At 58.0% G+C, this 15,035-nt stretch overlaps 1 protein-coding gene across 2 annotated transcripts in view; it reads right to left on the reverse strand.

Annotated features, from left to right (window-relative positions):
* The window catches only part of CEACAM16 (CEA cell adhesion molecule 16, tectorial membrane component), a 50,459-nt gene extending 49,771 nt beyond the window's left edge, over window positions 1-688 (reverse strand). The window contains exon 1 of one of the 2 annotated variants that reach the window (XM_043535525.1): window positions 494-688. In XM_043535525.1, the coding sequence (XP_043391460.1) occupies window positions 494-548 (55 nt within the window). In that variant the 5' untranslated portion in view covers window positions 549-688. The remainder of the gene's footprint in view (window positions 1-493) is intronic. The other variant, XM_043535526.1, reaches the window with a different exon arrangement.
* Between the last annotated feature and the right edge of the window lie 14,347 nt (window positions 689-15,035).

The following is a 15,035-nucleotide window of genomic DNA, read 5'->3' on the forward strand; positions in this document are numbered from 1 at the left end:
TTGCCGCAATGGGACCCACCTGAGTCTCTGCATGGGGCTGGATCTGGGGGAAGGGAGTTCGTGGAGGGGGGGCTGGATGTGTCCCCCGCAAATGCTCAGGGACAGAGAGACACAAACAGCTGATCCCTGCTAATCCCCCCATGCAAAGCAGGATCTGTGGGGAACAATGTGGCATCTGACGGGTCCCACCCCAGGGCTGTGGGGCACAGCCTTGGGGTAGCCCAGGGAAGGAACCAGCCTGGGGAAGGAAGCATCGGAATCTGCTCCTACCAGCCCAGCCCTGGGGACCCCCCACCCAAGCTCTGCCCGTGCCCCTCAATCCTGACCCACAGACCCCTGCTAGCCCAGCTCCCCCCAGTTCTGCTGGTACCCCTCACTCCTGACCCGCAGCCCCTCTTCTTTCATTTGCAATGGTGCCTATTGGAGGCCTTTGTGTCCCGGACACCTGGGTCCCACATTCTCCCCTCTCCCTTCCCCGCCCCATCCCTCTGACCTGCCAGGAAAATCCCTGTCCAAGGGCCGCCCTGTCTGTGGGGGATTCGCCCCATCGCCCTTCGCTGCTGTGGGACCCGCCGGGACGGCAGAGACGCCTGGTTCCCAGCTGGGGGCAAAGGGCAGAGACGGGGGAAGTGGGGGGAGGGAGTGGAGCTGGCACGAAGCACCTCCCTTGCCCCTCCCAGCCCAGGTATGGGGCAGGGGGTTCGGCCCCTTTGGCACCGTGCCCCCCCTTTCCTGACAGCCCTGCCTGCCTCCACTGCCGGGGGGGGGCAGGGGATGTGACTCACCTGCCCCCCACCTCACATGGGGGGGGGTGGTAAATCTAGTCCCCACAGCGGGAGGCGAACCCAATATGAGCTCTCCAGGACAACTGCTCATGTCCCCAGAGCTAGGGCTGGTCCTGATAGGTGTGTGGGGGGGTCACACTGGAGGGGGAACTGACCGCTGCTGAAAACAGGAGCCTCAGTTACTCCCCCCACACGTCACCCGGCTCAGACCCACGGCCCCTGCGCATCACAGGGTTAACACGCCCCAACCAGGACCCCAGCCCTGGACAGATCGGCCCGTCTAGGGTGGGTGCCTCCCCCGGCCCCGCTGTCCCCATTGTTCTCATGCTCACCCAGGGCCCCATTCTGCCAGGTGTCACGGGGTGGGGGGGAGTCAGGGCCCTGCACCCCCCACGGCCTGCGATTCACCGGGACTCTCAGCCAGCCAGTAACACAGAAGGTTTATTAGACGACAGCAACACGGCCAAAAACAGAGCTGGCAGGTGCAGAGAACAGGACCCCTCAGCCGGGTCTGTCTTGGGGGGCAGGGAGCCCAGACTCAGGTCCTGGGCCTCCCCCTGTCTCCCCAGCCAGTTCCAAACTGAAACTCCCTCCAGCCGTCTCATCCCGCCTGCCCCGGCTCCTTCTCCAGCCTTTGTACAGTTTCCCCGGCAGAAGGTGCCACCTGGCCCCAGCCCCCTCCTAGCTCAGGTTATGTGCCGGCAGTCAGGTATCGTCCCTCAGTGAAGTCACCCCCTGATTTCCCACCCCATCTAGTACCAATGCAGACGGTAAACTAGGAAAACTTCCACGCAACATTCCCAGGTTAATACTCCACGCCAGGTGCTTCACACAGGACAGAGACAAGCCCGCGCTGAGGAGCTAAGGATGTTGGGGAACGGGGCTGGGAATCCAGGACGCCAGGCCCCTTCCCACAAAAACATCGGTCAGTGCTGACTCCAATGCCCCAGTGTGACACTAGGGGGCGCTGGGCTGCAAGGAACGGGGGCGCAGAGCGAGACCCCAGGAGTCCTGGCTCCCAACCCTCCCCAGCTCTAACCCACTGGACTAGTTGTTTTTAAGTCATCAGGGCCTGATGAAATGCATCCTAGAATACTCAAGGAGCTGACTGAGGAGATACCTGAGCCATCAGCGATTACCTTTGAGAAGTCATGGAAGACGGGAGACATTCCAGACGACTGGAAAAGGGCAAATCTAGTGCCCATCTGAAAAAATGAAATAAGGACAACCCGGGGAATTACAGACCAGTCAGCTTAACTTCTGTACCCGGAAAAGATAATGGAGCACATAATTAAGCAATCAGTTTGCAAACATCTAGATAATAAGTTGATAAGTAACAGTCAGCATGGAGTTGTCAAGAACAAATCATAGAATCATAGAATCATAGAATATCAGGGTTGGAAGGGACCTCAGGAGGTCATCTAGTCCAACCCCCTGCTCAAAGCAGGACCAATCCCCAACTAAATCATCCCAGCCAGGGCTTTGTCAAGCCTGACCTTAAAAACTTCTAAGGAAGGAGATTCTACCACCTCCCTAGGTAACGCATTCCAGTGTTTCACCACCCTCCTAGTGAAAAAGTTTTTCCTAATATCCAACCTAAACCTCCCCCACTGCAACTTGAGACCATTACTCCTTGTCCTGTCCTCTTCTACCACTGAGAATAGTCTAGAACCATCCTCCCTGGAACCACCTCTCAGGTAGTTGAAAGCAGCTATCAAATCCCCCCTCATTCTTCTCTTCTGCAGACTAAACAATCCCAGTTCCCTCAGCCTCTCCTCATAAGTCATGTGCTCTAGACCCCTAATCATTTTTGTTGCCCTTCGCTGGACTCTCTCCAATTTATCCACATCCTTCTTGTAGTGTGGGGCCCAAAACTGGACACAGTACTCCAGATGAGGCCTCACCAATGTCGAATAGAGGGGAACGATCACGTCCCTCGATCTGCTGGCAATGCCCCTACGTATACATCCCAAAATGCCATTGGCCTTCTTGGCAACAAGGGCACACTGCTGACTCATATCCAGCTTCTCGTCCACTGTAACCCCTAGGTCCTTTTCCGCAGAACTGCTGCCTAGCCATTCGGTCCCTAGTTTGTAGCGGTGCATTGGGTTCTTCCATCCTAAGCGCAGGACCCTGCAAAATTGTTTCAAACCAACCCAAGATCTTTCTTTGACAGGGTAACAAGCCTTGTGGATAGGAGGGAAGCAGGAGACATGGTCTATCTTGACTTTAGTAAGGCTTTTGATACTGTCTCGCATGACCTTCTCCTAAACAAACTAGGGAAATACAACCTAGCTGGAGCTACTATAAGGTGGGTGCAAAACTGGTTGGAAAATAGTTCCCAGGGTGTAGTTATCAGTGGTTCACAGTCATGCTGGAAGGGCATAACGAGTGGGGTCATGCAGGGATCAGTTCTGGGTCTGGTTCTGTTCACTATCATCATACATTATTTAGATAATTGCATAGCGAGTACATTTATAAAGTTTGCGGACGATACCAAGCTGGGAGGGGTTGCAAGTGCTTTGGAGGATAGGATTAAAATTCAAAATGATCTGGACAAACCAGAGAAATGGTCTGAAGTAAATAGGATGAAATTCAATAAGAACAAATGCAAAGTACTCCACTTAGGAAGGAACAATCAGTTGCACGCATACAAAATGGGAAATGATGGCCTAGGAAGGAGTACTGCAGAAAGGGAGCTGGGGGTCATTGCAGATCACAAGCTAAATATGAGTCAACAGTGTAACGCTGTTGCAAAAAAAGCAGACATCATTCTGGGATGTGTTAGCAGGAGTGTTGTAAGCAAGACACGAGCAGTAATTCTTCCGCTCTACTCCACACTGATTAGGCCTCAACTGGAGCATTGTGTCCAGGTCTGGGCGCCACATTTCAGGAAGGATGTGGACAAATTGGAGAAAGTCCAGAGAAGAGCAACACGAATTATTAGAGGTCTAGAAAACGTGACCTATGAGGGAAGATTGAAAACACTGGGTTTGTTTAGTCTGGAGAAGAGAAGACCGAGAGGGGACATGGTAACAGTTTTCAAGTACATAAAATGTTGTTACAAGGAGGAGGGAGAGGAATTGTTCTTTTTTAACCTCAGAGGACAGGACAAGAAGCAATGGGCTTAAATTGCAGCCAGGGCGATTTAGGTTGGACATGAGGAAAAACTTCCTACCTGTCAGGGTGGTTAAGCACTGGAATAAATTGCCCAGGGCGGTTGTGGGATCTCCATCATTGGGGATTTTTCAGAGCAGGTTAGACAAACACCTGTCAGGGATGATCTAGATAATACCTCATCCTGCCTTGAATGCATGGGACTGGACTAGAGACCTCTCGACTGGTCCCTTCCAGTTCTATGACTCTATGACCCCGCTCCCTGAGCCAGGGATGGAACCCAGGCCCCCGGGTGTGGGGCAGTGTTTGGGGCTGGGTCCCCCCAGCACTGTGTCTGTGGGACCCCGGCTCCTGGAGGTGTCACAAGGCCCCAGCTCCTTCCCCACCCCACAGCTCCCAGGGCAGGGTCCACTGGCCACTGGGGGAAGTTTCCCAAGAGCCAGTGGGGGAGGGGCAGCAAGTTGGGTAAGAAACCCACTGAGCAACAGCCCCAGATTTTGGGGAGGGGGGCGGAGCCCTGAATCCAGGGGTGGTTGGGGGGAATAGAATAGAATATCAGGGTTGGAAGGGATCTTAGGAGATCATCTAGTCCAACCCCCTGCACAAAGCAGGACCAATCCCCAATTTTTGACCCAGATCCCTAAATGGCCCCCTCAAGGATTGCAAAAAGAAAAGGAGGACTTGTGGCACCTTAGAGACTAACCAATTTATTTGAGCATAAGCTTTCGTGAGCTACAGCTCACTTCATCGGATGCATACTGTGGAAAGTACAGAAGATCTTTTTATACACACAAACCATGAAAAAATGGGTGTTTACCACTACAAAAGGTTTTCTCTCCCCCCACCCCACTCTCCTGCTGGTAATAGCTTATCTAAAGTGATCATTCTCCTTACAATGTGTATGATAATCAAGGTGGGCCATTTCCAGCACAAACCCAGGGTTTAACAAGAACGTCTGGGGTGGGGGTAGGAAAAAACAAGGGGAAATAGGTTACCTTGCATAATGACTTAGCCACTCCCGGTCTCTATTCAAGCCTAAGTTAATTGTATCCAATTTGCAAATGAATTCCAATTCAGCAGTCTCTCGCTGGAGTCTGGTTTTGAAGTTTTTTCTGTTGTAATATCGCAACTTTCATGTCTGTAATCGCGTGACCAGAGAGATTGAAGTGTTCTCCGACTGGTTTATGAATGTTATAATTCTTGACATCTGATTTGTGTCCATTTATTCTTTTACGTAGAGACTGTCCAGTTTGCCCAATGTACATGGCAGAGGGGCATTGCTGGCACATGATGGCATATATCACATTGGTGGATGTGCAGGTGAACGAGCCTCTGATAGTGTGGCTGATGTGATTAGGCCCTGTGATGGTGTCCCCTGAATAGATATGTGGGCACAGTTGGCAACGGGCTTTGTTGCAAGGATAGGTTCCTGGGTTAGTGGTTCTGTTGTGTGGTTGCTGGTGAGTATTTGCTTCAGGTTGGGGGGCTGTCTGTAGGCAAGGACTGGCCTGTCTCCCAAGATCTGTGAGAGTGATGGGTCGTCCTTCAGGATAGGCTGTAGATCCTTAATAATGCATTGGAGGGGTTTTAGTTGGGGGCTGAAGGTGACGGCTAGTGGCATTCTGTTTTCTTCGTTAGGCCTGTCCTGTAGTAGGTGACTCAAGGATTGAACTCGCAACCCTGGGTTTAACAGGCCAATGCTCAAACCACTGAGCTACCCCTCCCCCAACCTGTCCCCTTTGCCATCACATTCCTGACCCCCCTCCCCCGCTGGGGGCAGGGGCCTGCGGGGCAGGGGTAGCAAGGAGTCTGGGCGTGTTTGCCGTGGGGGCTGTGGGGAAGGGGGCGGGGTACAGAGAACATGGGAGGGGGGCAGGACTCCCTTGCTCTGTGGGTTTCTTTCTTACCCAACATCCCCTTCCCCACCCATCCCTGTGCTTCCCCCGCCCCGGGATTCACCAGCCGGGCATCCTCGCCCCAACCCAGCCCTGTTCACCCCCAGCACAGACTGGACATGGGGCACCTCCCACGCCCACACCTGGGCCAGCTCCTGGACAGGCCCAATCCTGGCAGGTCTGGGGGGTGGGCAGCACGGGGATAGGAAGGGGCTGCAGGTCGGGAGTGAGGGGCACCAGCAGAGCTGGCGGGGTCCCATTTCTGACGTCCTCCCTCCCCCTTCTTCCCCCCGATTTCTGTGTCCTGTCCTCCTGCCTCCCGCTGACCGGTGCCATTGATTTTGGGGTGGCAGTGGTGCCCCCCCGCCCCACCGTGGGGCAGACGGTGACCCTGCTGGGGGGGGGGGGGCAGGGAGTCGCCCAGAGCTGCAGCTGGTACCGCAGAACCACCACAGCCGAGCCCGATCGGATCCTGACCTTCACCTCCCCGGACACACGGAACCAGGGACCGGCGTCCACGGGCCGCGAGACCCTGGGGGTGACTGCTCCCTGCGCATCACGGGGTTAACCCCCCAGGACACGGGAGCTTCACCCTCATCATCCGCGCCAGGGGTCGGTCCCACGCGCTCTTCGTGCACCTGCAGCTCTTCCGTAAGAGCAAGAAGGGGCGCCGTGGGGCAGGGCAGGGGGCTCAGCAGGGGGTGCCATGGCACGAGGTGGGGGGCTCAGCAGGGGCCACCGTGGGGGGCTTAGCCTGGGGCGCCGTGGAGCAGGGACCGGGTTAGGGGCGCTCAGTAGGGGGTGCCATGGGGAAGGGGGTGGGCAGCAGGTTGCTCCATGGGGTGGCTGGGGGCTGTCTCCCACTTATGCTCTCTTTGTTCGCAGGGTGACCGGGTGGTGTCCGGATTCGCTGCCCCCCCGGGGGGTCCTGGGAGTGTTACCGGATCCCAGCCCGCCTCTGCCCCGATCCCTGGCCCAGCCACCGAGCGATGCCACCCCCAGCCCCTACCCCCCAACCCCTTTCGCCCCTCGCTCCTTCCCCAGACCGCTCCCCCACATCCCCTAACCGCCCTCCCCACCCAGTGCCCCTTCCCCAGACCCCTCCCCGATCCCTGGCCCAGCCACTGAGCGATGCCACCCCCAGCCCCCTCCCCCCAAATCCCCCTCCCCAACCTTCCCCCACCCCCCAACCCCTTTCGCCCCTCGCACCTTCCCCAGACCGCTCCCCCACATCCCCTAACCGCCCTCCCCGCCCAGTGCCCCTTCCCCAGACCCCTCCCAAATCTCCCTTCCCCCCAGTAAACCTCAGTAAAAGCCTGAGAACTGAGCCACAGCCTGGAGTTTGGGTCCGGGGGATGGCAGGTAAACGGGGGGGCAGGGGCAGTCCCCACCTGTGGAGGGGCCAAGTGCATGTGGGAGGCGGGGGGGGCTGTGTGATTGGGGGTCTCGGGTCTCCCTCCCCCTGCCGTCACCAGGTCACGCTTGGCCCCCAGCAGGGAGCAGGTGACCCCCCCCACTCCAGGGGCGCCGTGGGACCAGAGCAATGGAGCTGCGGGGGGCTGGAGCCCCCCCCAAAAGGGGAACCTCCCCCATCACCACCTCCCACCCGCAGACAGGGTCGGGAGGGGGTGGCTAGAAGGGGCCCCAGGTCCCAGCCTCGCACTTCTGCACAAACTCCAGCCTCTGTGGGGGGGCAGCATTAACTCCTAGAACAAGTGCCACCCCCCGGCAGGCACCAGCCTGGCCCCCCTCGCCTGGCTCGCCCGGGGGGGGGGGGCTCATTCTGCATCCCCGCTTTGGAATGGCACCAGCCCCAATCAATTCGGGGGGGGGAGCTTTCTGCCCAGCCCCACACACCTCTGTTCCCCACTGCCCCTCCCCCCAGCTCACCTGCCAGTCCCTGCCCCTTCTACAAGCTGGTCCGCTGTGCCCCATTTCCTGGGGGAGCATATGGGGGAGGGGGTTAAGTAAGGAACCCACAGATCAAGGGATTCCCAGCGGGAGTGGGGGGGATGGGGGGAGGAGGGGCAGGCTAGGCTGCAGGGGTGGGGGGCAGGGTGCCCAGAGTGGGACAGGGTGAGGGGCAGCAGGAGGGAAGGGGACAGGATCTCTGGGGTGGAGGAGAGAAGAGGGAGCAGGGGGTGGAGGGGAAAAAGGGAGGCAGGGGGGCAGGGTTCCCAGGGAGAGGGGGAAGGGTGGTGTGACGAAGTGGGACTGTTCTTAATGTTTCCTCTGAATAGTGTGGGGGTGACTCAGTTCCCCTATGAAGTTCTTAAGTATCTAGGGGGTGGGGTAGGGTGTATGATCATTGCAGAGCCCTAGAGGGCAGGTGTGTGCAGGGGTCTGGACACAGAGAATGGCCGACACCCTGTTTCCTGGCCACTGATGGCCTGGGCCCTTCCCCCCTGCAAGGTGAGAGCTAAAGGGTTGGAGAACAAAGGAATCAGGTGACCTCCTGGCCCGGGAAAGGAACAAAGCCCAGAGGAGGAGGGGCTGGAGGGAGTTTCAGTTTGGGGCTGGCTGGGACATGGAGTGAAGGGCAGACGGGGTTGTCTGGCTCACTGCCCCCCAAAATGGACGCAGCTGAGGGGTCCTGTTCTCTGCACCTGCAAGCTCTGTTTTAGACCATGTTCCTGTCATCTAATAAACCTCTGTTTTACTGGCTGGCTGAGAGTCAAGTCTGACTGCGAAGTTGGGGTGCAGGACCCTCTGGCTTCCCCAGGACCCCGCCTGAGCGGACTCGCTGGGGGAAGCGCACGGAGGGGCAGAGGATGCTGAATGCTCCGAGGTCAGACCCAGGAAGGTGGAAGCCGGGTGAGCTGTGTGTCCTGCAGACAGGCTGCTCACAGAAAGGCGACTGCCCCAGAGTCCTGACTGGCTTCATGGGGAGCAGTTCCAGAGTATCGCCCAGGGACTCCGTGACAACTGGTGGTAGCGGTGGGATGTACTGCACCCCGTGGATGGTGCTTCCTGCAGTAAGTGACTGGGGAGCAGTAAAACGAAGGGGGATTGATGGGGACCAGGCGTGCTGAAGATTCAGAGAGAGACGGTTTCAGGGGGCGGTTAACTCCTGGAAGTGTGTGACCAGAGAGAAGGACTTTTGCAGTAACAGGGTCCCCCGGGGGATTGCAGCGAGCGGTCCCGGGGCGGAGGAGTCTGCAGCTCGACCTGGCAAAGAGGGGGTGACCTCGAGAAGGGCTGGTGCACTAGGGGTTCTCCCTGGAAACCGTGGGGAGCTGAGAGCACACAGGCCTGTGAGTCCACAACAACTTGGGAGGAGCGGAGTGACGGCCTGTCACCGTCTCCTTAAGAAGGACATTGTAACCCCGTGCAGAAAGAGAGGGTTGAGCATTGGAAAGTTCACCAAAGCACAGTTCATCATGCAGCAGGAGGAGGATGACCGCTCTAAGGGACAGATTCCTGACCCCAAATGGGGCTATAGCAGGATCTGGGAGCAGCTGGAGTGGGAGCCAGGCATCGCCAAGACTCCTGTCCCCGACCAGACGAGGGTCTTCACGATCGGGTTCCCCATCCGGGGATCGGAGATGCATGGGTTGGAGCTGAGTCCGAGAGAGCAAGAGGACTGTGAGAGACAGCGAGAGCCCGAGAAAGAGCTGCAGAAGCAGCAGCAGCATGAACTGGCGGTGGGGGAGCGGAGAGGCCTAGGGGACCTCCCAGGGGTGAGTGGGGATAGACCCCGGGGGGGCCAGTTCCGCAGGGAACCTCGAGACTAAATTGCTGCCCCTGGTTAAGGAGTGGGGGGATGTGGATGCCACCTCACTGCCTTTGAGCAGGCTGGAGATCTGAACCAGGGGGACCCTGCGGAAAAGCCCCAGTGTCTAGCTCCCTTGCTGGGTCCCAAGGCCATAGACTCCGTCAGCCAGATGGGTGGGGAGGTGGACGGGCTCCCACTCCTGACCCCAACCTATATGTCTGTGTGGAGTTTCCTGGGGTCGGGCCCCTCGGACCCCCAGGGGGAGCGGAAGGTGATGGTCAATGGGGAGACATTCCTGGGGTGGTGAGATCCTGGGACAGAGAGAACTGTTGTCAGGCCCTGGGTGGTGCAGCCTCAGATGCTGAGGGGCTGGGTGAGCTGGGTGAGGGTCCCAGGGATGAAGCCCCTCGCCCTGCCTATGGCCCAGATCCCTGTGCAGACACAGGAGGGGTCAGGCTGGCTGGTTGTTGGGGTTCTCCGGGATATCGGCTGCGAGACCCTGTTGTGGGGTGACTGTGTCTCTTTGGGACAGGATCCAGACCCTGCTCCTGTAACTGCCAAGGGTTTGAATTTGAATCCAGGGAACCAATCGGTGGAGAGGGAAATGGTCAGTGAAAATGCAGATGACCTGGCTGGCAGCAGGGAGGAGCGGCTAGGCTCAGGCTACCTGCCTGCCTGTAACCAGACTCCTGGGGCTGGGTGGGACAGAGAGATGCTCCCTGCGCCCTTGCACACTGGAGAAGGGGCTCACGCTGGCTCTGATGCAGTGAGGAAAGCAGCGAGCTCGCTGCCTACCCCACTGGGACAGCAAGGGCAGGGCTGAGCACAGGGGGAGCTGAGACCCCAGCTGAGTGGGGGGAGACACAGACAGGGCAGGGGATCTGTTGGGAGTGGCAAGGTGCTTGGTAAGGAAAGTCTGGATGAGCCTAGGCAGCCTTGTGAGCTGATGGCTGTGTCTAGTCAGCAGGGTGGGAAGGCGAGGAGAGTGGCAGATGAATGTCCCTGGACCTTACCTGTTAGCTGGGTGGAGAATTGGGACAGGGAAGGAAATGTGCCTGTGTCTGTCAGGGGTATTGACTTGCCTATGGAGGGAGCTACCCTGATCTCCAAGCAGTTGTCTGTGACCAGCCTTGTGTGCTGGGACAAGGGGAATGAGATCCCAAGCTGTGTGTCTGGGAAAGGAGAAAGTGTGTCCGGCTCTTCTTTGTCTGTGGAGCAAACAGAAGGGGCCTTGCAGCCTGTGATGGTTGAGGGTCGTGCAGTTGTCTCAGAGCTGGTTCTGGATTCAGCTAAAGCCCAGGAAGGGAAGGGTCCTAAGTTTGGGTCTGCTCAGGAGAATGGCCCTGTAACTAGGTCGCATCCAGTTAGTGTCTTTGTAAAATCCCAGAGCCCAGACAATTCTGGTGCTTGTATTTTGCCTGTTGCTAGTGTTTTGTTGGGAAAGGGTGTCGCAACTCTGTCTAATCAGGGTGAGATCCTAGCCAGGGCACAAGGAGAGCATGAAGGTGTGTGATTGTGTTACCTACTGAGGGTGTGGAAACCTGTAGCAAGAAGGAAAAGATTCCTGAACTTGTGTGTGGCAAAGGGAAGGAGAATGCTTCTGACCTTTTCTCTAGGAAGTCTGTCAGTTTGCCTGAAAGGGGATTGTGTAGGAATCCGCCGGATGGGCCAGAGGTAATTCTGGATGTAAGGGAGACCCAGAAAGGGTCTGTTGTTGCTCAGGAAAGTGTTCCTCTAGAGCAAGCCCTAGGTAAAGAGGGTAAGGGCAGAATTTCTGTGAGGGGTGAATTGTTGCATAGAAAAGCCTTAGGGAAAGGAATCCTCATGGAGTCTTTGCAAGCAGTTTACTGCCACTGAAGGGTGTGAAAGTGATTTAATCAAGACAGTTTCAGTTCCTAACAGCCAGAAATTTTCTGTTGTGAATGGATCCACTGACTGTCCTGTTGAAAGACCCAGTGTGGAGAGCCTTGAGAAGGTCTCAGATGAAGTGAAAACTGTTAAGAAAGTTAAACCGTCCTATAACCAAGTGGCTGTGTTTGGCCAGCTTGATGGGGAGAAGACCCAATCCCAGTTTGACCCCCTGGGGTTTTGGGGTGGCCAAAGGGCACGGGCCGCATAAAGCTTCCCACATGCGGCCTGCGAGTGCTATCGACCACCCCCGACCTAAGGGAGGGCGTGAAACTGGAAGGGCCTGGTGTAACTCCTACCAAGGAATGGGAGAGATGCTGGGGCATCCATGGGAACGTTGGTGGCTTCGAACTTCCCCAGGTCACCAGCTAAAGTGACCCCGCTCAGTTCGATCTCGAAGGGGGGAGAGATGTGACGAAGTGGGACTGTTCTTAATGTTTCCTCTGAATAGTGTGGGGGTGACTCAGTTCCCCTATGAAGTTCTTAAGTATCTAGGGGGTGGGATAAGGGTGTGTGATCCTTGCAGAGCCCTAGAGGGCAGGTGTGTGCAGGGGTCTGGACACAGACAATGGCCGACACCCTGTTTCCTGGCAACTGATGGCCTGAGCTCTTCCCCCCTGCAAGGTGAGAGCTAAAGGGTTGGAGAACAAAGGAATCAGGTGACCTCCTGGCCCGGGAAAGGAACAAAGCCCAGAGGAGGAGGGGCTGGAGGGACTTTTGAGTTTGGGGCTGGCTGGGACATGGAGTGAAGGGCAGACGGGGTTGTCTGGCTCACTGCCCCCCAAAATGGACCCAGCTGAGGGGTCCTGTTCTCTGCACCTGCAAGCTCTGTTTTAGACCATGTTCCTGTCATCTAATAAACCTCTGTTTTACTGGCTGGCTGAGAGTCAAGTCTGACTGCGAAGTTGGGGTGCAGGACCCTCTGGCTTCCCCAGGAGCCCTGCCTGAGCGGACTCGCTATGGGAAGCGCACGGAGGGGCAGAGGATGCTGGATGCTCCGAGGTCAGACCCAGGAAGGTGGAAGCTGGGTGAGCTGTGTGTCCTGCAGACAGGCTGCTCACAGAAAGGCAACTGCCCCAGAGTCCTGACTGGCTTCATGGGGAGCAGTTCCAGAGTATCGCCCAGGGACTCCGTGACAGGTGGGGGGGAAGTCATAGGGTCTGGCCTATGCCCCAGCCTGCAACCAGCCTCCTGGGTGCGACTCCTTACCACGCTGAGCCCCAGGGTTGGGCAGAGGCCCATGGGCTCCAGGACTGGGCTGCTGGCAACAGCCCCCCTTTTCCCCTGAGGGTCCCTGCCAGAGTCCGGCCCAGCCAGACCCCGCTGCGGGGCAGGGCTGGGCCCTGCGGGTGCGAGGGCCCTGGGGTGGTGACAGCGACCCCAGCCCCTGTGCAGAGCCAGGGGACCCACTCAGCCCCCGGCTGCAGGCCCGGGGGCAGCCCAGAGAGGTGGCCGTTAGCCATGGCCCAGCCTGGCCGGCGCGGTGATGACCCAGCCCGGCCGGCGCGGTGATGACCCAGCCCGGCCGTGACTGAGTCCATGGCTGGCTCGCTCACCGGCCCTCTCTCGGGGGTGTCCTGCTGCCGGGGCCAGGGGGGAGGCTTGGCCAGTCCTCAGGGGGGCGCTTTGTCTGCCTGGACACTCTGGCGCCTTGGGTCGGCTTCAGCCCAGCGCACGTCCCATGACTCTGGTGCCCCACAGATGTCCCACCTCCTGCGCGGCTCCAGCAGGGGGCTGAGCCCCTTTGCCACTGTAGAGGGAAACTGAGGCACAGGCAGGCTCCATAAAACTATTACAGAAAATTCTTACTTTTTGGGGGGGAGGGGGGAGCCGGTATCCCCGCCCTGGCTCCTTGCCCCTGTGTGGCCCTGATGGATGCATTCATATACCTAATACTGCCCCCCCAGTGCTGAGGGGAGAAGCCAGGAGGTTTGGGCGGCACAGGGGCAGTTATGGGATGGGAGGCGGAAGGGCAGGGGCACCGCCTGGATGGGCCGAAACCTGGCAGCAAGGGTAGGAGGGATCCCAGGGTTTGGCCGGCACGGGGCTGCAGGTTGGGAGCGAGGGGCACGAGCAGAGCTTGCAGAGGGGCAGGGCTGGCCTGGCAGGGGGCTGTGGGTCAGGATTGAGGGACACCGGCAGAGCTGAGGGGGGGCAAGGATGGGCTAGCATCACGGGCTCAGCGGGCGATGCTCGGGAACTGCTCCCCACGAAGCCAGGCAGGACTCTGGGGGAGTCTCCTCTTGGGGAGCAGCCTGTCTGCAGGACACACAGCTCCCCCGGCTTCCACCTTCCTGGGTCTGACCTCGGAGCATTCAGCCTCCTCTGCCCCTCCGGGCGCTTCCCACAGCCAGTCCGCCCAGGCGGGGTCCTGGGGGGGCCAGAGGGTCCTGCCCCCCAACTCTGCAGTCAGATGGGACTCTCAGCCAGCCAGTAACACAGAAGGTTTATTAGACGACAGGAACACGGTCTAACACAGAGCTTGTAGGTGCAGAGAACAGGACCCCTCAGCTGGGTCCATTTTGGGGGGCAGTGAGCCAGACAACCCTGTCTGCCCTTCACTCCATGTCCCAGCCAGCCCCAAACTGAAACTCCCTCCAGCCCCTCCTCCTCTGGGCTTTGTCCCTTTCCCGGGCCAGGAGGTCACCTGATTCCTTTCAGAGTAACAGCTGTGTTAGTCTGTATTCGCAAAAAGAAAAGGAGTACTTGTGGCACCTTAGAGACTAACCAATTTATTTGAGCATAAGCTTTCGTGAGCTACAGCTCACTTCATCGGATGCATACTGTGGAAAGTGTAGAAGATCTTTTTATATACACACAAAGCATGAAAAAATACCTTCTCCCACCCCACTCTCCTGCTGGTAATAGCTTATCTAAAGTGATCACTCTCCTTTGTTGTCCAACCCTTTAGCTCTCACCTTGCAGGGGGGAAGGGCCCAGGCCATCAGTGGCCAGGAAACAGGGTGTCGGCCATTCTCTGTGTCCAGACCCCTGCACACACCTGCCCTCTAGGGCTCTGCAACCACCATACCCCCTTATTACACCCCCTAGATACTTAAGAACTGCCTAGGGGAAACTGAGGCACCCCCACACTATTCAGAGGAAACATTAAGAACACTCCCACTTCGTCACATCCATATCCGCAGGTCTCTGTTAAGAGCAACAGGGGGCGCTGGGCTGCAGGGAGCGGGGGAAGATGCTCAGTAAGGGGGGCACCATGGGGTGGGGGGGCTCAGTTGGGCGCACCAGGCTGCAGGGGGGCTCAGTAGGGGGCTGAGCAGGGGGTGCCATGGGGCAGGGGGCTCAGTAGGGGATCAGGGGTCTGTGACCCTTCCCGCGATGAAGTCTCGTCTTTTCCAGGTTGAACGGATGGGGCCAGGATTCGCCCCCAACTGGGCCAGCAAGAATTGGGGTGGGAGTGACCAGTCTCTCCCCCCCCACATCCCAGCCACCAGCGACTCCAACCCCTCCCCCACCCCCACCAAACCTCAATAAAAGTCTTTAGCAGCTGAGCTCGGCCTGGCAGGGGGGGTGGGGGAGGGGGGGTGTCTCTGTGTAATGGCAGTCCCCTAAATCTCCATCCCACCCCTGCATCTCCCCCTGCCCCACCCTGCA

Source organism: Chelonia mydas, chromosome 24, assembly GCF_015237465.2.
Source record: "Chelonia mydas isolate rCheMyd1 chromosome 24, rCheMyd1.pri.v2, whole genome shotgun sequence".
Lineage (NCBI taxonomy): Eukaryota > Metazoa > Chordata > Testudines > Cheloniidae > Chelonia > Chelonia mydas.